Genomic DNA, 23,583 nt, shown 5'->3' with positions numbered 1-23,583 from the left:
AAACTGGTCTCCCAAAATTTTTCAAAGGTCTTTCTATGCCTGACAGCAGACGCCAACTGCAAACAAATTACCTCCCCTTTGGGTGAGATTACCAACTAAATTTACATTGACATTGAGAAGATTATTGCTGAATGTGGCTACATGGTGTTCATTGTTAATATCGTCATCCCTTCAGACGAAGACCCTGAGTCATTTCCTTGTCCATGTGGGTCGTCAGGATCATCTGGGTCATCTGGGTATCTGGATCATCTGGGTCTTCAATGCCATGCTGGTTGCCGGGGTTGTCCTGAATATTTTGGAAACCCTTCTAGATTCTGTTCTGGTTCCGCTTCATGCTCTTCAGGGGCTTCCTCCAAATAAAAAGCTTAAAAACACTCCAGGTCTGATCCAATATCATCACAAGCAAAAGAGGTATCAGAATCATAATGAGAGCTTCCTGCAAAGAAAGGAAAAAATGCCAAAAACATGAGTCAAAACAGGACATAATAAGAACAGACAGTGCTTTTAGAATTCCATGTAGATATGCAAAATTATTTTTTAAAAGTACAACTGTTAGAGTCGTTTCAGAAATATATTAGGTAGTGAAAGAGCAAAAAAAAAATCTCAGTTTGTAATGCCCGTGTTCTAGGCCTGTAAAAACAAAAAATTTTCTCTTTGCCAGATACACTTCCAATGTTATGCTTACCTCCTGACTGGAGCCAATGAAACATGTGTCTGGGATTCGAATGAAGTACTGCCTTTTTCCCTGCTTTGGTTGCCCCCGTTGTTCATGATATCAGACTCTGAGGGTTCCTTTCAAGTTTGGGGACACGGCATCACTGTTTAAAGGGGAAGAAACTGTGTTTTTAACCTGTGAATGAATGCATCAAGATTTTAGAAAATGCATACAAATTTATGAGTCAAATCAGGGCATACAGGGAACAGAAGTGCTGTCACAATTCAAAAAAAACAAAAATTATCTCTTTGCCAGATACACTTCCAATGTTATGCTTACCTCCTGACTGGAGCCAGATGAATCATGTGTCTGGGATTCGAATGAAGTACTGCCTTTTTCCATGCTTTGGTTGCTATCGTTGTTCATGATATCAGACTCTGAGGGTTCCATTTCAAGTTTGGGTGACACGGCATCACTGTTAATGGGTGAAGAAACTGTGTTTGTAACCTGTGAATGAATGCATCAAGATTTTAGAAAATGCATACAAATTTATGAGTCAAATCAGGACATACAGGGAACAGAGGTGCTGTCACAATTCAAAACAAAACAAAAATTATCTCTTTGCCAGATACACTTCCAATGTTATGCTTACCTCCTGACTGGAGCCAGATGAATCATGTGTCTGGGATTCGAATGAAGTACTGCCTTTTTCCATGCTTTGGTTGCTATCGTTGTTCATGATATCAGACTCTGAGGGTTCCATTTCAAGTTTGGGTGACACGGCATCACTGTTAATGGGTGAGGAAACTGTGTTTGTAACCTGTGAATGAATGCATCAAGATTTTAGAAAATGCATACAAATTATGAGTCAATCAGGACATACAGGAACAGAAGTGCTGTCACAATTCAAACAAAACAAAAATTATCTCTTTGCCAGATACACTTCCAATGTTATGCTTACCTGACTGGAGCAGATGAATCATGTGTCTGGGATTCGAATGAAGTACTGCCTTTTCCATGCTTTGGTTGCTATCGTTGTTCATGATATCAGACTCTGAGGGTTCCATATCAAGTTGGGTGACACGGCATCACTGTTAATGGGTGAAGAAACTGTGTTTGTAACCTGTGAATGAATGCATCAAGATTTTAGAAAATGCATACAAATATGAGTCAAATCAGGACATACAGGGACAGAGGTGCTGTCACAATTCAAACAAACAAAAATTATCTCTTTGCCAGATACACTTCCAATGTTATGCTTACCTCCTGACTGGAGCCAGATGAATCATGTGTCTGGGATTCGAATGAAGTACTGCCTTTTTCCATGCTTTGGTTGCTATCGTTGTTCATGATATCAGACTCTGAGGGTTCCATTTCAAGTTTGGGTGACACGGCATCACTGTTAATGGGTGAAGAAACTGTGTTTGTAACCTGTGAATGAATGCATCAAGATTTTAGAAAATGCATACAAATTTATGAGTGAAATCAGGGCATACAGGGAACAGAAGTGCTGTCACAATTCAAACAAAACAAAAATATCTCTTTGCCATACACTTCCAATGTTATGCTTACCTTCTGACTGGAGCCAGATGAATCATGTGTCTGGGATTCAAATGACAGATTACTTTCCTCTATCGTTTGGTTGCTGCCTTTGCCCTTCTCGTCAGCTGAAGGTTCAAGCTTCCTTGTGCTGTGAGGATCATCTTCAGCCGAAAGTTTGCTTAAGTTTTCCATCCTGCAATGTATACATTGTGATTACTTAGCATTGAAAATCAATTTGCATGTGATGTCCTTAAATGGTCAATGCTCGTACTCCCTCAATGGGGCTAACGCTTTCTCTCAGATAATTGGATCCAATTCTTCCTCAGAGTCATCTGACGAATGTCTTTTCCCTTTTCCTCCTTTTGGTAGTCCGGCTGTCCCCCTGATATCGTCTCTTTTGGGTTTCCCTTTTTTCGGCAAGTAGAATTTCATTAAAAAGAGGTCCAAAGCCACTTGCAATTACGAGTGACCAATTTGGTACGAAGGCGTGAAACCCATGAAATCCATGGTCAAAAATTGCCAGTTGCTTACCTTTACATTACTAAAACATTTCAACAATGTTACAATACAATGTGCAAGGTTACATAATTTCACTTTCATTTTTCAAAATGCACTAACGAAGCGGCATTTCTTGTTCTCCTGAAGAAGAAACCTTGGGTTTTCCCCCGGGGTCTGGATGTAAACAAACTGGGAGCGCCCGCTACAAACATAATCCGAACCCAAGAACGTTTTCAAAAATTTTTGTCAAGCCGTTCCCTCGTTTTTCGTTTTGTTGAGTCAAGTGAATGAATCTTTTTGAGAAATCGAGAAAATGTCATTTTAAACATTTAAAGGGGATTAAATTCAAATTACATTTTTGGGCTGGATCATTAAATTGGTCGGCAAAATTTGAAAAACAGTTGACGATCAGGGTGCGTTTCGGCGGTTAACCGCCAACTGCCACGGGAAGCCGAACGCGCCTCACCGCTTCGCTTGCATTCTGAACGTGAACGTTCGGAAGAAGAAGTAGGGGCCCCAAATTCTTTTTGTGAGGTTCTTTGTTTCTCGTGGATTCATGTTAGATGAGCATAGAAAAATGTTAGCTTTGGTGCACGATCTGTCGCGGCCTTCTGAAGATCCCAAAGTGCTGTTAACCTCTGAGTTGTGGCGCATCAAAGACGGCTACGAGTGCTTTGCGTTCAAGCCTTCATCAACTTTGAAATTTAACCGTCACGATGAGTTTGGAGTGGTCGACAAGAAACCCAATCTCCTTGTGAAGCACCCCATCCTGGCTCTAAGTAGTAAGTGAACTCAATCACCCTCCGACGCATGTGAAACCAAGTGTGGACAACTCCGCACTTGAAACTTTAAACGCGGAGGTGTGGAATTTCCAGTCCCCACATTTGCAAGGCAGAGCATGCAGTCTCCACGTTAGCGCCGTGCCAAGAGATGGGAGCTTTGCCAGTTTTTCCCCACTTGTAGTGTGGAGACTTCAAACTCTGCATTTGAAGTGTGGAGTTGTCCACACTTTGGGTTTCAGTGCGGTCGAGTCCACTTATCACATGATATTGCTGATATTTTAGTCCAGCCAGAACTTCAAATAGATGTCATTTTGAAGACCCTGTGAGTGGGTGGTAAGATTCCGCTCAGTAACCAATATGTTCTTTGCAGACAATGTGGAGGAGTTGAATGCCATCAAGGAGAAAAGAGTGAAACCTCCCCCTCGTCTGTCGATCACTCCTGTGGCATTACCACTGGATTCCTTCAAATTTCCTACAGTTTTGAAAGCAGCCAAGAAGGCGGCAAGTGATGCTAAGGTGGGCAGCAATATCGCTATCTGTTTGTGTGTTTCATCATTTAAGGGGTTTTTAAAAACATGCTATTTGTTTTTTTTTTCAGTCACAGCGGATACTGCATCAAAACTGCGGCTTCTAACAATGGAAAGAAAATATACAGAAATTCATGAAGGTCTCGAAGCAACAGGTAACGGTAATGAATAATTCTAGTCTTAAGTGTTCTCTATTGTCCAAATTTTCACCATCTGTTTTTCTTGTAGGTTATGACCAATGATGGACTAAAAGTCAATGGTAGCAAGACGCTTAAACGTAAAAAGAAGAAAGACAAGCTGAAGACAGTGGAGAATGGTGAAGGGGGCACTGGCATGATAGAGGACAATGCTGAAGGAGAGCAGGAAATGGTAGAGGAAGAAGAGAATCAAAATAAGCTCAAAGAGGGAAATAAGGAAATAGACGCTGAGAGAAAGGAAAGGAAGGCAGAAGGAGATGAAATGGATGAAATGGAAAAGGACGAAGAAAAGCGTAAGAATTTGGAAAGGCAGGAGGAGGAGAAGCGCAAAGAGAACAAAAGGGAAGATCAGGAGAATGGGAAAACAGAGGAAGAAGACACTCAAAACAAAAGAGTTAAGGAAGAAGAAGAAAAGCGTAAGAATAGGGAACTGCAGGAGGAGGAGAAGAAGCGCGAAGAGGAAGAAAAGGCAAATCAGGAAAAGGAGAAAAAGAAAAAGGATGAAGAAGAACTTCAAAAAATGATAGAAACTGAGGAGGAAGAACAGCGCAAGAAGAGGGAAAGGGAGGAGGAGGAGAAGAAGCGCAAAAAGAAAGAAAGTGAGGAGGAAGAACAGCGCAAGAAGAGGGAAAGGGAGGAGGAGGAGAAGAAGCGCAAGAAGAGGGAAAGGGAGGAGGAGGAGAAGAAGCGCAAAAAGAAAGAAACTGAGGAGGAAGAACAGCGCAAGAAGAGGGACAGGGAGGAGGAGGAGAAGAAGCGCAAGAAGAGGGAAAGGGAGGAGGAGGAGAAGAAGCGCAAAATGAAAGAAACTGAGGAGGAAGAACAGAGCAAGAAGAGGGAAAGGGAGGAGGAGGAGAAGCGCAAAAAGGAAGATCAGGAGAAGGATATGGAGGAAAAAGGCACTGAAAAGGAAAGAGAAAGGAAGGAACACAAGAAGCGCAAAGATGAACAAAGTGAGTCAAAAGAGACTGATAGAGACAAGGAGGATGGAGGAAAGGGTAGGAAGAGAAGAAGAGAAGAAAGAAGGAAGTACAAAGATGAGATGAGGGGCACAGAGGAGAAGAATCCATCAAAGAATAAACCGAAGAATAAAGATGGCAAAGACTCGAAGCACAAGGTAAGTTCAAGGAAATATTAGAATCTGTGTGAGTACTACACATTAAGACTAATATGTTTATAATAGATTCAGCAAACTACCTGCAATGCCTCATGTGCGCATTTCATTCTTTCAGGACACATGCAACAAACGAAGCCACATGGAGCTTGAGGAGACAGTCACTGAATTGAAGAAACGATTGGAGGAGCAGGAAAAAATTATCAATGACCAAAAAAAAAATTAGAAGAAGCTGACTTGGTGGCTCAATTAAAATGTAAGTTCCTTACATTCTTGCTTTTTTTTCTTCAATATCTTATCTGTCCTTGTGCAAAGATCTTGGAAGCTTTATCTTTGCCTGCTTCTTGGCTCAAAAGCATTTCATTCCGCCTCACCAGTGGGCATAAACCTGCATGTTTAGTATACGATTCATGCTCATGGCTGATACTTGTTTGTTCTGTTGCCTCAGTCTCAAATGTGTGATATGCTTTGCACCCTTTTTCATGCATGTCTCTTCTCTCTCTTTCCTTATTGCTAGCAATGCTGTCTTCTGAGGCGCCGGCGCAAACTGTACTTAAAAAATGTAAGCTGTCAAAGCTTGACACGCTCCCTGCGAACCTGGTTGATGAGGAGGTGGTGAAGCCGGGCGAGGTATAATCTGCCACTGGTCACATAATGCAGATGATTTATTTTTCCCCGGCCTTTGCCCATTCCATGTATTAATATATATATTTATACATATATTTGTCTTTTTCAGGTGAAAGTTGGGAGCAACCGGTTCATAAAATTGTCAATGATCAAAGAAGTTGAAAAAAATGTGGTATACCTTACAGCAAGAATCGAAACCCTGGCACATGTCTTCTACTCAACAGACATCCACAAATACAGTGTCAAAACAACTGGGACCCATGTTGTTGAAGAAAATGAGCTGGCTTCGATTCTACGTAAGTTAAGTGCCTTTAGCAAGTTGACCTTTGTCTTTGGTTTGCGCACTCATGATTTCAATCTTCTTGCAGAAATTCTACTCCATATGAAGTGGCAGTATAGATGTGAGGTGACAGCCAAGAAAATCCGCACACGGATAATTAAGTTTTTGTCTGAATGCCGCATAAAGCATGAGAAGATGAAGCAAGATAAGAAGTCAAAGAAGTTTTCAAAGAGAAGCAGCAGGAAGAGACCTAAGACAGACACATCAGAATCTGATGATGAAGTAAAAGCAAAGAAATCGAAAACTACGGCATCAGAATCTGATGATGAGGGGGACGGAAGCAGAGGTATGAAGAAGCCCTCTTCAGACTCAGACTCTTCAGAATCAGATGATGATGTGATGACGAAGGAAATTGGCAAGCAAACACATGTTAATAAAAGCAGCACCAGCGACAGTGAATCTTCAGAAAGCGACACGAGTTCATTAGATGACACGAGCTCCTCCAAAGGGACTTCTACCCCAGCATCCGAAGATGAAGCTGATGGCACTCCCTCACCAGATGGCAGCGCTGACAGTGATTAACTAAGCCAATGCTTCAAGTGATTTCTATAAATCTTTTTTTTTATGTTTTTAAATGGTTTGACATTTGAAGTATGTATGATTGTTTTAATTGTTATTTCTGTGATTATAGTGCAAGTGTGCATTTTTGTTTTTGTTTTTTAATTATGTTAATATTGTTTTTTTAGCATGTCTTCCAGTATTATGCTCTTATTATCCAATTATTATTGTCTCGTATTTTTACGAGTACTATTGTTTCTACGTTGATTTTTAAGTCAAATATGTGATTTCTGTGATCATTGTTGGTTTGGGGTGTCTCATTACTGACAATTTAAATAAATGTACAAATTTATCATGAAAGCTTCCTGTTTCTTTCCAATCTCAATGTTAGATCGTTGGGGACTTCCGTGGAGGCTGCGGAGGAGCACCGAAGTACTATCCTCGGGGACATCGGAGGGATGGCTATGGAGAAAGGGGGATTATCTACAGGGACATCGTAGGGACGGCTGTGGAGAAAGGGGGATTATCTACAGGGACATTGTAGGGACGGCTGTGGAGAAAGGGGGATTATCTACAGGGACATCGTAGGGACGGCTGTGGAGGAAACAGGATAATCCTGATGGACTTCTGAGGACGGCTTTAGGGAGACAAGGATAATCCTCAAGAATATCCCAGGGATCGTCCTTGGTAATCTATTTTGAAACATTTCGGACAAATCCCTCCAGACGACCCTGGTCGTCCCCATCTCTCCCCCGGGACCCAAGGGTCGTCCCCATCTCTCCCCGGGGATCCAAGAAATCCCCAGTTCTCCCCTGCTCCATCAGGGGGCAACGAGGCAACTGCTGGCTGGCTAGCCGGAAACTCGGTGCTGGCTGGCTAGCCGGAAACTCGGTACTCTCTGCACGAGAGTACAAGCACGCTGATACGTGAACGTATCATCTCGTATCATCTGCCAAAAAATTATCCAGGATTTACCGTTATTTTTCCTCAGTGTGTTCCCGCCCCAGATCTTACGCCCCTCTTGCGTAGCTGCAAGGCCGCTTCAAGGCAGTTTCCTTCAAGGAGCATACATCCTAAAATGCATTTAGAAGGAGGGAAAATAGAGCACGACCTCTGGTGCTGCAAGAAGGGCGTAAGGACTGAACGCTTCATGAAACGGGACCATGTAACGCTTTAGATTTCTTCGCGTAACACACTGTGATTTCAGGCGCTATAAACGTAGTGCATTGAGGACATCGCACCACACGTGCGAAGCGTCCAGAAAATGCCCTTTGCTAATGCATGGGAATTTCACTTTATGCAAACGCATTGCACCAATTGACGCTGTATTCATAGTTGGATTTTCAGTGGCAGCATCGCACCAATTGATGCGATGAAAACTTTTCTAACGTATTGCACCACGTTAAACACACACACTCACACACACACACCAGTGGTTGGCTCCACGGCTCGTTCCTGAAGGAAGCCGACGACGGCGTGCAGGCTCGGTGTTGCCCTGTGATCGTCCGGCAGTCGACTCGATGGTGTTGGCTGGCTCGCCACGCCTGCACTGTGAAGAACGGAACGGACGTCCGCCGCGTCGCGCCGGCCGCACTAGCGAGCAAAGCAAAACAAGCCGGCGGAGCTGCGGCGGCCTTGGGTCGATGCCGCCGCTGCCGCCGAGTGGAGGGGGGTGGAGGGGGAGCCTGGCCGGGCGAGGGGAAAGGGACGGGAGGCGGCGCGCGGCTTTTCGCGTCGTTGCGCAATAGATTCTGGCTCGGGAGCGCGCAGAGCTGGCGTGAGTCACCCGGTGGCCCAGCAGCGGTTTCGCGCGAAGCATCAACAGCTGTTCGGGCGTGGCCTGAGGTGTCGCTGAACTTAGAGTTCTCTCTCTCTCTCTGAGTGGGTGTGTGTGTTGCGGCACAAAACGTTTCGGCGATGGAGATCAGTGACAAGACTATGAACGATTTCGCATTCCGTTCCAAACCGACGAACTATTGGATATTAGTATATCTCTTCGCAAACTTTTCTCTAGGTAGGGGTCATTATAAAAAGATCCCAAGCTAATGAGTGACATTTGCAGTTATATGCCTTCCAGTTTGGCTGTTAATAGCATATGCCTTTATTTAATGATACTACGTATAGGAATTTGACTACAATTTTTTTACAGTGACGGCACCATCCACCCGCAGGTTGGCAATCCACATTACCGTCTCGCCCGGCCAGCGGCGGCGTGGCTGCCTCGCCTGTGTCGCCCGGACTGCAGTTGCATGCGTTTGCAAGGCGAAACAACGCGTTCGAATCGTCACCTAGATAGCCCAGTCCACCCCTTGCCGCTGCGGATGGGACGGATGCTCGACGGATGGATATGCACACCTCTGGTCTGGATTTCCTCCGAAGTACCCTGTCGGTCGGTGCCACGCACTCGTTTGGCGCTTCTGCATACTCTGCAAACTGAAGTGTGTACATAGTACACTCTTATTAGAGCATACTTCCAAGTACACTCTTATTTACAGCATACATGCTAGGCCTACGCTAAAATAGAGTGTGCCTGGCAAGTACACGCTAAAATACAGTCGATTAGTCCAGGGGGTGGCAACGGCCTAGGGAGAACGTGAAGCGATGCTCGCGCCGTCAGTGCAGAGGTTGCGCACTTGTTCGAGATTATGAAAACTAGACTGTGCTTTTCAAAACACTTTGCACCGATAGAAAGGGCTTGAAATTTAGGGTGCATTAGGCTAATTGATCCAGGAAGCGGAAGAAGGGGATAACTCAATTTTGGCCATTTTTCAGGAGAAAAAAAAACTGTTAGCAGGGAAAACTAAAAAAAACAAATGAATGTTGCAGATGTTAATAATTTCAAAAAGCTTAGTAAAATTTGGAAAACAAATCAAAAGTGTAAGGTCACTCCGTAGAGGATTTTTGCGACATCACTTTCCGTTGAAATGGAAAACAGAGTCAGCTCCCCTTTTATTTCCTAAACAAAGTGGAATTTGGAGACAAGTCAAGTGGAACAATAGTCTGCAAAAGTGTATGTTACTTGGTGTATTTTTTGGACTTAGCTCTTTTTTCCAACTTGAAATTTAAAATTAAGGGGGGTTAAGTTGAGTTGATTATTTTTACACTGGATCCATAAAAACACAAGTTGAGTTATATCCTTTTGCCAATTTGTCAAACGGACTCATGTGACTAAGGTTGAGTTATCTCCATTTTCAATGAATTTAGACCGTAAAAGGGGTTAAGTTGAGTTATACCCTTTTTCCATGTGGATTTTCTCCTAAACTGCTTGGAATTCAGTCAAATAATTTTGGGGTAATGATGTAAAACCCTTCTAAGGCACAATAATAAAATAAAAACTCAATTTGGGGATAAGTCAAGTTATTCCCTTCTTCCGCTTCCTGGATCAAATTTCCCTTTTCGAAATCCTCCCTTACCTAATTTAAGGTGCAGTAAAAAAACCGAAAAACGCAAAAAAACATAAAATTTTGGGAAAAAAAATCGAATGCGCCATGTTGATGTAAATGATTTCGCCCCTTTTGTTCGGTTGAATTGGAAGTATCGGGCAGTCTACTAGGCCTAATGCACCCCAAATTTTTTGCTCTTTCGATCTGTGCAAAGCGTTTTGCAATCAACGGTCTAGATCTTACGATCGAAGCAAAATAAGAAACCCCCTGCACTTTACTCGCGCATGGCTTCACGCGCCTCCTAGGCCGTTGCCGCCCCCTGATTAGTCCTATCTAAGAGCATGGGCTATTTTAAGTGTATTTTCCCAGGTACACTCTTATTGGCGAGCGATAGCGAGCCCATGCCGTGTTCGGGGGTACCAAAAAGTGACTGGTCGTGCGTCTGTCTGTCTGTAACTCACTCACATTTCTCGCAACTACCGCACAAATAGTTTCAAAATTTCCACCGGAAGGCTCCTAAATCCCCCCCAGGGGGATTTTTTATCTTATTTTCACGATTACTATTGTTTGAAATATTCAAAACATTTTTTTTTGAATTAGGTTCTTAGCGTGGTTAGGTTGGCAGGGGTTTGGCAGCTCGTAGAAATTTTTTCATACTTGCGGCCGCGACTCTCAAATACGGGACCTATAAAAACTTGGCAAATAAAACAAACTAAAGAGCAGAAGGGCTTAGAAGTGAGTACGGTAAATTTTTTTTCGATATTTTAGAATGATTAAAACCCCTCCGGGGGTCAACTCAGTGAAAACGGAAAATGAAAGTGACAATTATTACGCGTTTCGTCCGTCCGTCCACCCCCCCCCCTCCCCCGCTACAGGGGAATGTTTTAGTCAGTGGAGTGTGTTTGATAATTGCAAGAATGTTTTGGGTTTTTTTAACCTTTGTGAGTGTATTTCCATTTATATTTTCAGACACTTTTTTTTTTAGTTGTTTGCTTTGCTCAATAACAGTTAAAAAATATTTTTATACATTCTATGAGTAAAAACCAGATGCTAATTTCCCCCAAAATAAATAGTCTTTGCTGACTCTTGGCACTGATTTCGGGGAAAGGCTTCATTGCAATGCTTGAGTTTACTATAGTACTAACCTTAAAGAAAACCATATGATGATGAGTGTAGCGCATTAAAGGTTTGACATTGACATCAGATTCAATGAGACGATTCACTGACTTGGTCATATGATTTCATGAGACGATTCTTTTAACTTAATCATACATTGTCTGCGACAACTGGTAATTTGTGTTGGTCATGGTTTAATTGTCTGTTAAATTTGTACCACGAACTGCTCGTAAATGTAACAAGAAGGAAAGACATCAAAGAATTGATGTCACATGGGAGGGACTCGTTCTTTACAAAGCTAGATTGATGTGTCAGTCGCTGATCGTTACATGAAATTTTCCTCAGACGATTTGTAATTTTGCATTTTAACGAACGCTTCCGGTTTGGGTTTTCCTCTCAGGCAGGGAACATCGATGCATCGCGATATCTCGAGATATCGATTCTCGTGCATAATCGAATTTACACTAGAGTCCGTGAGTCCGGCCAAAAACCTGCTTTTTTTCCCTGACCAAAACCCTCAGAAGGACACATTTATTAAGAAAAGAATCAAATGAAACTTATTATTTCGTCCTCATCTCCAACATAAGACATGCAACACCTCCAAGAAATTTTCATTAGGAAGAAACCGCTAGCAGTTCTGAGTCATATAGCACGATTAGCGTGAAACGATGTTTCTTTTTGACCAAATTTCTCAAAATTATCCATTGTCACTTGGAAAATACCCTCCCAGTTTTTTGTTGGCCAAAGATCTCTGGTCGTTGTCGTTGTTGTTTGCGTTCCAGTGGCGTTCTATATCAAAAGATGCAAACACTTGAAAAGAGGTTAGTTTCACATAATGCACTAAAAACGTTTTCTCTTTCATGTTCATTTTCTCAGTTTTCTCATTGCAAGCAAAAAAAAAAATTCATTTACGATCTAGCGACTGACACTCCATCTTTCATTTGATACCACTCTCATTTTTCCCCCATGCTGTCAGATCTGAGATGAAAGATGTCCCCCAAAACTCATTTTTGAACACAATACTCGTTCTCTTCACATAGAGTTTTGTATGTTAGTGAGTGGTGTGTAAAGAACGAGTAAAAAACGATCTGTTCATCCACCTTTTTTTCGTCAATTTACAAAAATATTTTTAAACTTACAAAATTTTGCCTCAAATTTTGGTCGTTTCAGAATTTTTTTTTTTCCCATATAGTAAGGAAACAACGGACGAAAACGCACTTTTTCAGACTTGCTTTTACAATCATACTTGTAAATTAACGATTTCACCTGCAAATTTTAGAAGCAGTTTGTAAAATGATGAACAGATTGTCAATTTTCTTTGTAAAAAAAAAAAGTGCATTTCGTGGCACAAATTTAACAGGCAACTATTCTTAAAAATAAAGCTTCATTTGTAAGAAAAAAAATTTTTCGCGTTTAAAACGAGAATAGTCGTAAGAAACGATTTTATCAGTAAAACTACGATCTTTCGTCAGTAACAATAAGATTTCATCGTAAAAATTTCGAATTTATTCCTAAATTTATGAGTAAGTTTGTCGAAAATATTACAATTGTTCATGTCAGGGAAACTTGTAGTTAATTTACGAATTATTATTTGTAAAAATTACAACACCAATTGTTGGGATTACTGTTGTAAAATAACGACTTCTCTTAACAGTGTAATACGTTGGTGCAGCCTTTCACCGTCAGACATTTACAGTGAGCTGAATGTCGGTTAAAATCTTGTGAAATCCGACGAAATCTTTAGCCGTAAGAAATCTTGTGTCCCCCTACAATGTGGTTTTCCCCTCGGGCTGCATGTATCCCTGTATTCCCCTCCTCGGTACGGTAAACGTCTTCTTTCGATGCACAGTGAAGACACTGAAATTCCAAACGCTATGAGTATTGCACGTATGGTGCAATGCGTCGAGATATCGCACCATACGTGCAATGCCTCAGCCATATTGCACCTTACGTGCAATGCATCCCGAAAATGCCCTATGCTAATGCATGGGAATAGGGAGGCATTGCACTTCATGTGCAATGCTTTTGCATTGCACCAATTGACGCTATACTCATAGCGTTTGGATTCTCAGTGGAGTGGCACCAGAGTTAACAGGCGTGCTTCCAGGCGTACCCCAGGTAGACCATACAATGTAGGCTTGCTGATTTGTAAACAACAGGAAAACTTTGCAGGAGGATCTAGAAAGTCACACTGTTCTGCCAAGAGTTGCTGACTACCATCAGTCATCCTTTGCCTTGCTAAACGAAAAGACTCAACAAGGTGTTCAAACAGTGCTTTATTCACGTAAACCAAGAATCAACAAACAGGGATTTCATAGGAACTCGTGCGACCGGTTAGGCACAAGACGAATACTCTTTTGTGTGATTTCTGGGGTGTCTGCTCCGTGACCATCAGGCTTCGTGGTACTACCGCAAAACCGGCCGCGCGGGTACGTGAGGTTACTTCTGCCTAGCTACAAACGTGTTCGTTAACGAGATTGTTAAAACTTGATTGTTAAAATAGACACGACTGAGTACGGCAAGCCGCTAATGTGGCAACCCTTTACGTAACATGACTACAGCTGACACTATTCCTCTTACGCTATTTTATGATCGTTGAATAAAAAACATGAACTGATGGTGAAATGTCCTGAGTAATATTTTCTCAATTTTAACGTAGCATTAATAAAAAAACGACTTCACTGAAATGGACATGAAAAGGCATGATTCACAGCATGTTCGTTCGTATATTGGTAACTGCGACACTTCTGTAGTAGAATAGAAGGAAATAGAATTGCTTGAGGAATATAGGGGTTGCTGATGCGATCCTGGTGCCATCTTAGATTATTTATTTTCAGACGCAAACTCTGTGCGCGACAACAAACACACATTTGATTCAGCGATGCACTTAAACTAAGACCACCTTCCCAACCACCGTTTCTAAAATTGTGAGGGATTTGGGTGCATTCTAAGTCACAAAAAAAACTAACTTAATAATCTTACCTAATTATCTAATAATAATCTTCATGCAGGAACTTGGTTCGCAGTTATACAAAGGTTTTTGCAACTTTAATGTATCTGAAGTACTTGCAGTTTAACTTGACATATCTGAACTGTCGTTCGCTGCTACTTGTTCATAGTGTGCTGAATCCGGATCTCGTCAGTATGAATCAATAATTTTCCTCATGCTCTATGTCAGTTTTCATTTAGTTACAAATCTCGATTTACAGAAAAAACACGCTTATAATCGTATGAACTATTCAGGCCTTCGTTGTTATTCGAAGAATGTGGCCTCATATTTGTAAAAACGTGACAAAACTCACACTTTTGTTTTAAAAAACCGTGTTAAAAATTTTAGTAGCTTCTAATAAAAGTGTGATGTGCACGCGTCTACGAAGAAGTGCTTCGTCCCCAAACAAAATATTTAATGTAGAACATAGGCTCAAAATACTTCAAGTGGGCCGAAACGGTGCGCGGCATTCCGTTTCTACACTCTCGGCACGTTACTGACTTTTTCTTCATAAATGACGTATTCGTATAAACAGCAATAATACTTAGTTTTTTCTAAGTAAGTATGACTAATTTCCTTTCTAAATTATGTACATAACAAAATTCTCAGTACATTATCTAATATTTCCTAAGTAGTTCTTTTAAAAAGGAAAAGTACGTATTATGGTTGCACAAATTACTTGCATAAGTACTGACAAATTGAGCAGAAAGTCAGTAACGTGTCGCGAGTGTAGATGGTCACAAACTGCAGACTGGACATTTCTAATCACATTCCTGGTCGCCCTTCCACTGCCAGCAAAGGTGTGCCTGGGAGGGTCTCCACAGCTGGCCTCTTGAACCGAAAAACGAGCAGCTCGCCCACGAAAGCTGCAGTCGCCAACAGGAGGCCGCTGGCGAGCAGCACGAAGCTCATCTGCAGCTTGGCAATGTTCAGCGCAGCGAGCTTGGGGTCGCCGTGGAGAGCTTTGGCTCGTTCCAAGAGGTACTGGCGGGTGTCCTTCAGGTTCTGAAAACGGGTTTACAATGGGGGACTGATTCCAGCAGCCGCGCATCGACTCAAGGTCTTGGCAAAAGCCTTTCCCACAGGCGATCCTCGCTTCATGAAGGCATGGCTTGTGACAAGTTCAACCGGTAGAACAAAGGTGTGCACGTTTGCCAACGATTTCAGGTGAGGCCCCAGAAAAGGGAAAGCAGACTTGATCAGCAAAAGTGCGGCGGTTCGGTTGGTCACGGCACGCAAGCTCGCTCCCACTGGCCCCTGGATTCTGGTCACTCTCTCCGCCAGTGCGTCAGGCAGAAACGAAGAGTGCCATTTCAGCTGCATTGTCGGGTTTTATAGTACGGAGAGGTTGGTTTGCGCCAGTTCGTCCAAGGTTTGGATGTTGCTGGAGGTGCACTTGACGAGGAGCTCGGAGAGAAGTTTGCCGGTGTAGGCGGACGACAGGACGACGCAGACAAGCAGCCAGCTGCCCAGCAACGGGCGGCGCGCGTCCCTGCCGACGAGCGACGCAGGCTGCCCCACCATGGGGGCCAGGGCGTCCAAGACAGCCGTAGTGCGCCCGCTTAGCAGCAGCAATCCGGCGGCGATTGTGAGGAAAGCCAACCCCGAGGCAATCCAGAAAGGCGCAGTGAATTCTTTGGTCACGCTGTCGACAAGGCAGCTGCCTTTCCCCATCCCGGAGGGCACCACCACCAACACGCTATTGATGCTCCGTGTAACGAAATCCCATTGCGTTCCATCCAGAATTCGAATCGGATGTTCAGTACTAACCACATCAAAATGACACTCGCTCAAACAATCTCTCCATTTTCCAGAAGTATTTTCCACAAAGCTGACGTTTGCGTGCTTATGAACGACTGCCTTCACGTACGCCGTCAGCAAGGTGTGATACACGCCTTTTTCTAGACTGGTAAAATGCACTATGCCGTTTACCTTTCCTTGGAAGAAGCACGGCGGGAAGAACGGCACTGCGCCCGCTCGCCAAGATGACGGGGAGTCCCAGTTGTTGTTTTCAAAGAATGCGGAGTATGTAGTCGCACCGTGTTCAGCGTCCCCGACAACCAGTGTCATAGTCATCACACGGAACCATCTTGTAGCTGCTGATATCTTCTTTAGATCATTCAGTGTCTTGACTGACTTGTACGCCGTCCAAAGAAGTATTCGGCTCTTAATTGGGCGCATCAAGGCAGCGAGAGTGGCGATCAGATCGGACGATTGGTCTTCGGCAATCAAAATGATGACAGAGTTCGGAGCCAAGAGAATGTGATTAACGGTCGAGCGTGGCCACTGTCTGCCTGGCCACGGCCCACTCGATCTGGGCAAAATGGACACGGTCGCCGTTTGCTGCATGTGAAGGAACGAACCCAGCCACCGCGGCTTTCCTATGATGAGCAAGCTGGGCGGCGACGACCCGGCGGGCAGCAGGGCTGGTTCCAGCAGGCTGTGGACTTGCAGTGCCTCAATCTCCATGGACGTGCTCTCGTTTGACAGTGGCGCAGCGCACCAGGTTGCGGGTAGCGCGCTAGCGCACTCCAACAGCACCACGATGAGCGCCGCACAACACGTCATTCCACGAGGGCTGCCCATCTCGGAATGCCACTGCTTTGGCTGACGTGAAGGGAGTCGTTCGATTCGGTGGTGACAGCGTTACCACATCGTTCGCCTTATCTTCCCCCCTCAATCAGTTTCTTCACACTACATCTGCATGAAAAGTGTCGAATCGTGATTTTAGTCTGTCAGAATACCTCTTTTCACGTCAGTGTGCGGGGAGGCGGTCTGGGGCTGAACGATCGACGAAGGACATCATTTGTGGAGAACCCTCCGAACCGGTGACAAAGCACATGTTTTTCGTTATTCTTTTATATTCTGCGTTGAACGCTGGTATTCGCATTCGGAATGCCAAAGTTTGGTTCCTTCGGGACCCAACGAGCTGAACATCATCACAGGGGAAGAGCACACTGGCTAAACTAGAGCGTAGTATTACCATCATGATTCAAGCGTAACAGGCCCAGATTCCCCCTGTATAAAATGCAAAGGGGAATTTCCAGAGTATGCTTTATTTCAAGCGTAACGTCTGTCTTCAAGCGCAACTTTGTGCTTGACTCAAGCATAGAGTTACGCTTTCGTTTTACCAGTGCATTGTTTCTTTAAAATCAACCGTGTCTTTTGTACAGTTATGAAAATTATAGCGTGAACCAGGGCTCGAGGACGCAAGTTTCTTGTTTGAGCGTTGAGATTTCACATTACACGCCAGAGTGGCAATCAGATTAGAATTTTCGTCCTCGTTTGATACCCACAAAGCAACAAACAATTATCAATTATAAAGTATCCCAAGAAAACAACCCCCTACAACGGGTTTGGACGCTACGGGCTCTCGAAGTTGCTCAATTTCACTATTTTTATTGAAGATTTGAGCACATGAGGGCCGTTTGAAGTAGACTATCGGCGATTTCGCTCCTCTTTGGCTTAAATGGTGCCTAACCACAGGTAAATACCCCCACAAAATTTCAGCCATCTCCGGCAATTATTAGAGGAATTGTGAACAATTTAAGTTTTGGGTCATTTTACCACTTGACTTGGGGGGAAAAATATTTTTTTCAACTATCTCTATCTGATTAGAACCTCTTGAAACGTCTTTTTAACACGGTGCCTCGAAACATTTTTTCGAGGTCAATCTTGTCTTTTCCTAGCTGTGATTAGAACAAAACTTGGAGAAAAAGACAAGTTTGACCTCAAAAAAGTGTTTTGTGGCACCATGTTAAAAATATGTTAAAAACGTTCCTAACAATGTAAATCAGTGCCAAGGGGAAATTACTTTGAATTTTGGTGTACATGGCCGTGAATTTCATGCATTTTTTTGAAATATTTGAATTTTTGTTGAATTTTTTGAATTTTGACAAATTTCAATGAATTTTTGCGAATTTTCAAGATTTTTTTGAATTTTGATGAATTTTTTGAACTTGGCTGCAGTTTTTGAATTTCATAAATTTTAATGAATTTCTATGAATTTCTCTGTTTTTTAATGAATTTTGGTGAATTTCAATGAATTTTGGGCCTTTGATCGCCGAGGGCATCTCGGGAGCATCCAAGAAGTAGGTTGCAACGTCCTCTGGAGTCTGTGCCTTCATCGCGCAGTAGTGGGTTGGTCCAACGAGTGTGTCAGATCCCTCTGTTTCAACCGACCCGTTCGGACGCGTGAATGCAGGCGCTGCCATACTCGGCGCCCCACCGCCCACGTCTGGCCGTCTTTCCTGCGTGAGACTTGGAGAGGGTGTCAAAAAGCGATCTCCCTCAAACCAAGTTTCCGGAGGGGCCTTCCCCTCAACGGTTTTCGTCCCGTTTAAACAAAAAAACCATTAAATTAAGAAAAAATGAAATTCATTTTAATAGGGTTGAAATTTCAATTTTTAATTTATTTAAATTTGACACATTTTGAATGAATTTTGTCCCTTTTTAAAGGGGTTTTCCCCTCAAAAAATTTTAGAAATTCAGGAATTTTGAAGAATTTCAATTTTTTTTTCAATTTTTAATTTTGGGGAAAATTTTTTAAATTTTTATTGAATTTAAAATTTTTTTTGAAAAATTTTTTGAAATTTTTTTTTGAATTTTGCATTAGTGTTTTTAAAAATTTTTTGGAGTTTTTGTTTCCCCTTGAAAACAGTGCTCAATTTTCGACCCGTTCTCCCCAGTAGTCTCAAAAATGGTCACGGTTATGACTCACCCCTCCCCGTGACGTCACATGTGTCCAGGTCATTGTTCCTGGGCATTTAAACATAGAAACGCGACTAGATCGTCCCAATTAGGTGCCTAAATTGAGATTTCATTAAAATTTGATTGCGTTTCGACGAATCCGGTCAAGCGCTAACTTGTTCGGAAGCATCTGAGCAAAGTGCAGCCATGTACTTCAGCCAGTGACAATTTGAGCTGAAGTAGCTGAGGATTGCTGATTTCAGTTCTTTTATAAGTGGCCCACGCCTTTTGCATACGGCATTTTTTTTTACACTGCTTATTAGCGTGATGTCACAATGTCTTCCTCTCACTCTCCCCCACACCACAATCGGCCTCTGACTCCTCCCTCCGTAAAACGTGTGACGTCGTAGTTGAATGGCCCCTTAATAAAAACAGTGAGAGGAGGTGGGAGCGCCTGTATTCAAATTCACACAGTCTGCGCGCCAAATGTTTTAGTTCAAATTTTTGTACGAGACATCAGTTTATTGTGCACACGGACTTTTAAAAACCAAAAATTCCAAGGGCCGCAAAAACGGTGGGGCCCAATTTGGAGGGGCCAATTTTGACCCCCCAGGGGGGGCTAACCAAGGGAGGGAAAAAGTATGGGCGGCAGACCCACCCTTTGGGGGGGCCCCCGTTTGGTTGCGACCACCCCGCCCCAAAATGGTCCAGACCACCAAACCAGCGGGGGGTTTAAAACACCCTTTGCCCCCAGTTGGTCGGCCCCGGCCCTTTGGTTTTTTCCGGGTTACCGACAAATTTTTACCGATTTTTAACCTAAGGTTTGCCCTTTTTGCTTGGCGGAAAGGTTCCTTGGGTTACCCTAAAATTTTTCGGCCCCTTCTTATTAGGACTTTGTGGGGCCCTTCGGGGCGCCGGTTTAAACCCCCATTCAAAGGAGTTTTCGCCCCTCGGGTTCGGCGTTGAGGCGTCCGGGGGGGGATTTCCCGTTTACGCCCTCTTTTCCCTAAAAATTTTTCCCCAATTTTTCACAAAAAATGTCCGGGTTTCAAAAATTTCCCAAAAGTTTGTGTTATAAACTGCGATGTCTCGAACTAAATTGTATATGACATGTAGTGTGAGCAGTTCCTTTTCTCGTTCACGTCCGCTTCAGAACCTCTTCCGATCTGGACTACCCGGATTTCGCTTGGCCCACACAGCTTCCCTACACCCGAACGGGTGAGTACGCAGCACCGCCCCTGTCTCGGACGTTACTGTTTATCATGCAAGACCGCCCTTCTTTGTTGTCGCCCTGAAGGTTGGAGTCACCGCAACATAGGCCTTAAACGAAACGGCAATTCGCCAGGAAGAAAGTTTCCCGACTAGCGTGTCAACACGGCGAAGTGCTCCGAGTCTTCTGCATGTAAGTACTGTTTCGCCAGACCAACTTCGGCCCCCAGACGAAAGCATATTCGCCGGAAGTCAGGTTGCATCGGCCAATCACAACCTCGCCACTGACAAAAGGCGGCTCGTTTTCTCAGTCGGCAACGCAACCCGACTTTCGGTAATGTTTGTTGGCGTTCAAAGTCGTACAGTACAAAAGTAGATCCACTTCGACCCCTCGGGAAAAAGAAAGAGACCGGAAGTCAGGTCGCTTGATGTCAGAGGCAGCGCTCGTTGAGTGGGTGTTTCTCATCAGACGACCCACCTGACTTCCAGTGCTTCCCCAAGAGACCATTCGAGTCGTGGCCGAGTGAAGAACAAGAAGAATCTCAAAAGACAACGTTTTAGCACTTTAACTTTGTATATTTAAGACCATTTGCTGGCGAGAAGTTAGTGAGAATGTTTTATTGTACACTCAACATATTTTCAGTGAATATATTCACTCCAAATGCCCTGTACATGTCTTTTGCGATTCTTCTTGTTTTTCACTTGGCCACGACTAGAATAGTCTATTTTGCACGGACACTAACCCACTTTTGATAAGGGCGCCGTAAGATACCTATTCCTCTACCAACGTATATCTATCGTCTACTTATCCCTACAGAGGATTTACTAACGTCTATAGCGATCGGGATACGTCAGGCCTTGTGACCCTGTGTAACTTGAAAGACCTCTACTCTTCACTGCTCCGTTGGCATGTGCGACGAGAGAGAGATTGGAATGGATGGCGGGATGGGGTCGGTGCAGCTGTGATGAGTTCGAGGGGTGACCCACTGTAAGATTTAGTGTACAATGAATGTGGGAATGTGTTGGAATGTGCAAGATTTCTGCTGTATTTGTCACACGTGTTGCCTACTTACAGGCGGTTTTTCCTCCAGAATCTGGGAATGTGTTCAAATTTTGTACAATGAATGTGGGCAGTTGTTCCCCCCTCGGATGAGTTGAACCTGGAAGGGGCCGCACTCGGGGACTTTCGCGCAGTAAAAACTCTTCGAAGAATCGCTTCGTAATACGAAGAAAATGAAGGCATTGTAAAATCTACGAAGAAATGCTTCGTATTATGAAGCAAAATCCTTTAAATACGAAGCATTTCTTCGCAGTTCGAAGCAATTCTACAATGCCTTCATTTTCTTCGTAGCTGTGAAGCAAATCCTTCGTAGGCTTTTAAGAGTGCGGACGCACCCAAGGTAGCGCAGCGTTACGCTGGGCCACCCCCGGTAACAGCGTAACGGCACTCTTAACTTCTGATACTCATGAATTGTGTTTCGTACTTATTTAGCGTAGCGTTACGCTGGCTCGGAGCCGAGCTCGGAGCCCCCATCCTCCCTTGTAACGCAGCGTTATGCTGAGCAGATGCCCCCTCTCTCTTTCGCCCCTTGATGCATGACGTACCGGTAATGGGGTATTCCGCCTGGAAGAGGAACGAAACTGCAAGATGGCCGTCGCTAGAACACCGCAAACCCTCACTTGGTTTCGGGTTGTCTCTGCTCTGCGCGTGCGCTGAAAGCCCCGATCATGTTAAACTTAGGAAACAAGTGAGGGTTTGTTATGTTCTCTGCGGCTATCTTGCAGTTTCTTCCCTTCCTCTTTCAGACGGAATAGCTTATTACAGTGGGAGAAGAAAACACCTTGGCTTGTCTGGAAATTGAATTTTTAATCTTCTGATGTGCTTGGATTACATAATCGCGACAAATTAGTCGACCCGATTCTTAGCAGCTAAAGAGGAAGTTCAAGCTTTTCTACAATGCCCTCAGTTTTTGCGAATGACTATAGTTACGAATCAAACGCGTCGTAGACTTTTCTTAGTGTTGTCGTTTTTCATCCAAGACCGATTCCATCTTTGCAGTCGCAGCCGCCCTGACCCAAGGAAGGAGGACATCCTAGCCGCTTTGAAGCAGAGAATCTTCAGGAAAGGCCTGTTTCTCGACCAGTGCCTCTACCCGGCGACGAGCTCCGAGTCTTCTACAAGTAAGTAATATTTCGCCGGGCCAACGTCGGTCCCTCGACGCAAGCAAGTTGACCGGCAGCCGGGTTGCGTCGGCAAATCAGATTCCAGCCACTGATGACACGCGGCTCGGTGTCTGGATAGGGCGCGAGCAACAGCGAACCGTCAGGCACTGTAAAGAAACGTCCCCGGTGCTCGAGTGCCAGAGCGGCCGGCGTTACGTAATTCAAATAGCAGCTGCACCTAGGGATGCGAAGGTCGGAAATTTTTCATGAAAAATATGAAAAATTTCATAGTTTTCCTGAAAAGTTTCAAAGCAATATTTTTCATGGAAAATTATGAAAAAAAAATTTTTGCTTAATTTTGATGTTTAAGGACGAATGAGGAATTTTCCCCCTTATATTCCTCTTATACAGGAATAACAGGCGTCATGCACCTTTCCCAGCCACTGTTAACGCTTACGCGTTCAGAATCACCACCCCTTTATTGTTGTTTCGCTATTTATTGCTTACCTTTAAAGTCGTGGTTTAAATAAATATTTCCAACATTTTGTTCCGGGGCTAGTATGAAAGATGTCATGCCAGTTTCAGCGGTCAAATGATTCCCCCCCCCTTCTCTCCTCCAAACGCTTTAAAGCACTCATTAACAGTAACCAAGCCACATACCTCTGCTTCTCAGGCGATGTGGATTGTTTGATAAAGTATAGCGTGACCAAGGGGAAACTACTTTGAATTTTGGTGTACATGGCCGTGAATTTCATGAATTTTTTTGAAATATTTGAATTTTTGTTGAATTTTTGAATTTTGACAAAATTTTAATGAATTTTTGCGAATTTTCAAGATTTTTTTGAATTTTGATGAATTTTTTGAACTTGGCTGCAGTTTTTGAATTTCAGAATTTTAATGAATTTCTATGAATTTCTCTGTTTTTTAAAGAATTTTTGGGGAATTTCAATGAATTTTTGAGCCTTTGATCGCCGAGGGCATCTCGGAAGCATCCAAGAAGTGTGCTGCAACGTCCGCGGGAGTCTGTGCCTTCATCCCAGTAGCGGGGTTTGGGCCCAAAGAATGTGTCAGATCCCTCTGTTTCAACCCACCCGTTCGGACGCGTGAATGCAGGGGCTTGGATGCTCTGCCATACTCGGCGCCCCACCGCCCATACGTCTGTCCGTCTTTCCTGCGTGAGACTTGGAGAGGGTGTCAAATGCGATCAAGAAAAACATTCGTTTGTTCATCCTTTGGTGTGAATGTATCGGCGTG

The 23,583-nt window shown here is 43.6% G+C and overlaps 4 protein-coding genes and 1 long non-coding RNA gene across 6 annotated transcripts in view; 3 read left to right on the top strand and 2 right to left on the bottom strand.

Moving 5' to 3' along the window:
* LOC117654290 overlaps positions 1-8,398 on the bottom strand; it is a 24,153-nt gene extending 15,755 nt beyond the window's left edge. The window contains exon 1 of one of the 2 annotated variants that reach the window (XM_034400818.1): positions 8,201-8,398. The gene's annotated coding sequence lies outside the window, so the exon portion shown is untranslated. The remainder of the gene's footprint in view (positions 1-8,200) is intronic. The other variant, XM_034400817.1, reaches the window with a different exon arrangement.
* On the bottom strand, positions 164-2,704 carry LOC117654342. Its single transcript, XM_034400926.1, has 7 exons — positions 2,661-2,704; positions 2,228-2,390; positions 1,919-2,086; positions 1,308-1,475; positions 995-1,162; positions 374-436; positions 164-286 (listed from the first exon to the last, which is right to left on the bottom strand). The coding sequence occupies exons 1-7, from the start codon at positions 2,702-2,704 to the stop codon at positions 164-166; spliced, it is 897 nt and encodes a 298-aa protein (XP_034256817.1).
* On the top strand, positions 4,355-5,541 carry LOC117654341 (vicilin-like seed storage protein At2g18540). The gene is made up of 2 exons (XM_034400925.1): positions 4,355-5,318; positions 5,434-5,541. The coding sequence occupies exons 1-2, from the start codon at positions 4,371-4,373 to the stop codon at positions 5,539-5,541; spliced, it is 1,056 nt and encodes a 351-aa protein (XP_034256816.1). The 5' UTR covers positions 4,355-4,370.
* LOC117654340 (suppressor protein SRP40-like) lies at positions 5,123-6,804 on the top strand. Its single transcript, XM_034400924.1, has 4 exons — positions 5,123-5,318; positions 5,434-5,945; positions 6,052-6,238; positions 6,311-6,804. Exons 2-4 carry the CDS (start codon positions 5,802-5,804, stop codon positions 6,802-6,804), a joined length of 825 nt encoding a protein of 274 aa, XP_034256815.1. The 5' UTR covers positions 5,123-5,318; positions 5,434-5,801.
* An 11,627-nt stretch (positions 8,399-20,025) lies between the features above and the next one.
* Positions 20,026-22,368, top strand: LOC117654323. Its single transcript, XR_004588305.1, has 3 exons — positions 20,026-20,175; positions 20,255-20,359; positions 22,226-22,368. It is a non-coding gene; the product is annotated as an uncharacterized LOC117654323 (long non-coding RNA).
* Positions 22,369-23,583: the final 1,215 nt, after the last annotated feature.

Source organism: Thrips palmi, unplaced genomic scaffold (assembly GCF_012932325.1).
Source record: "Thrips palmi isolate BJ-2018 unplaced genomic scaffold, TpBJ-2018v1 HiC_scaffold_10, whole genome shotgun sequence".
Lineage (NCBI taxonomy): Eukaryota > Metazoa > Arthropoda > Insecta > Thysanoptera > Thripidae > Thrips > Thrips palmi.
This window is presented reverse-complemented; position numbering and strand designations above follow the sequence as displayed.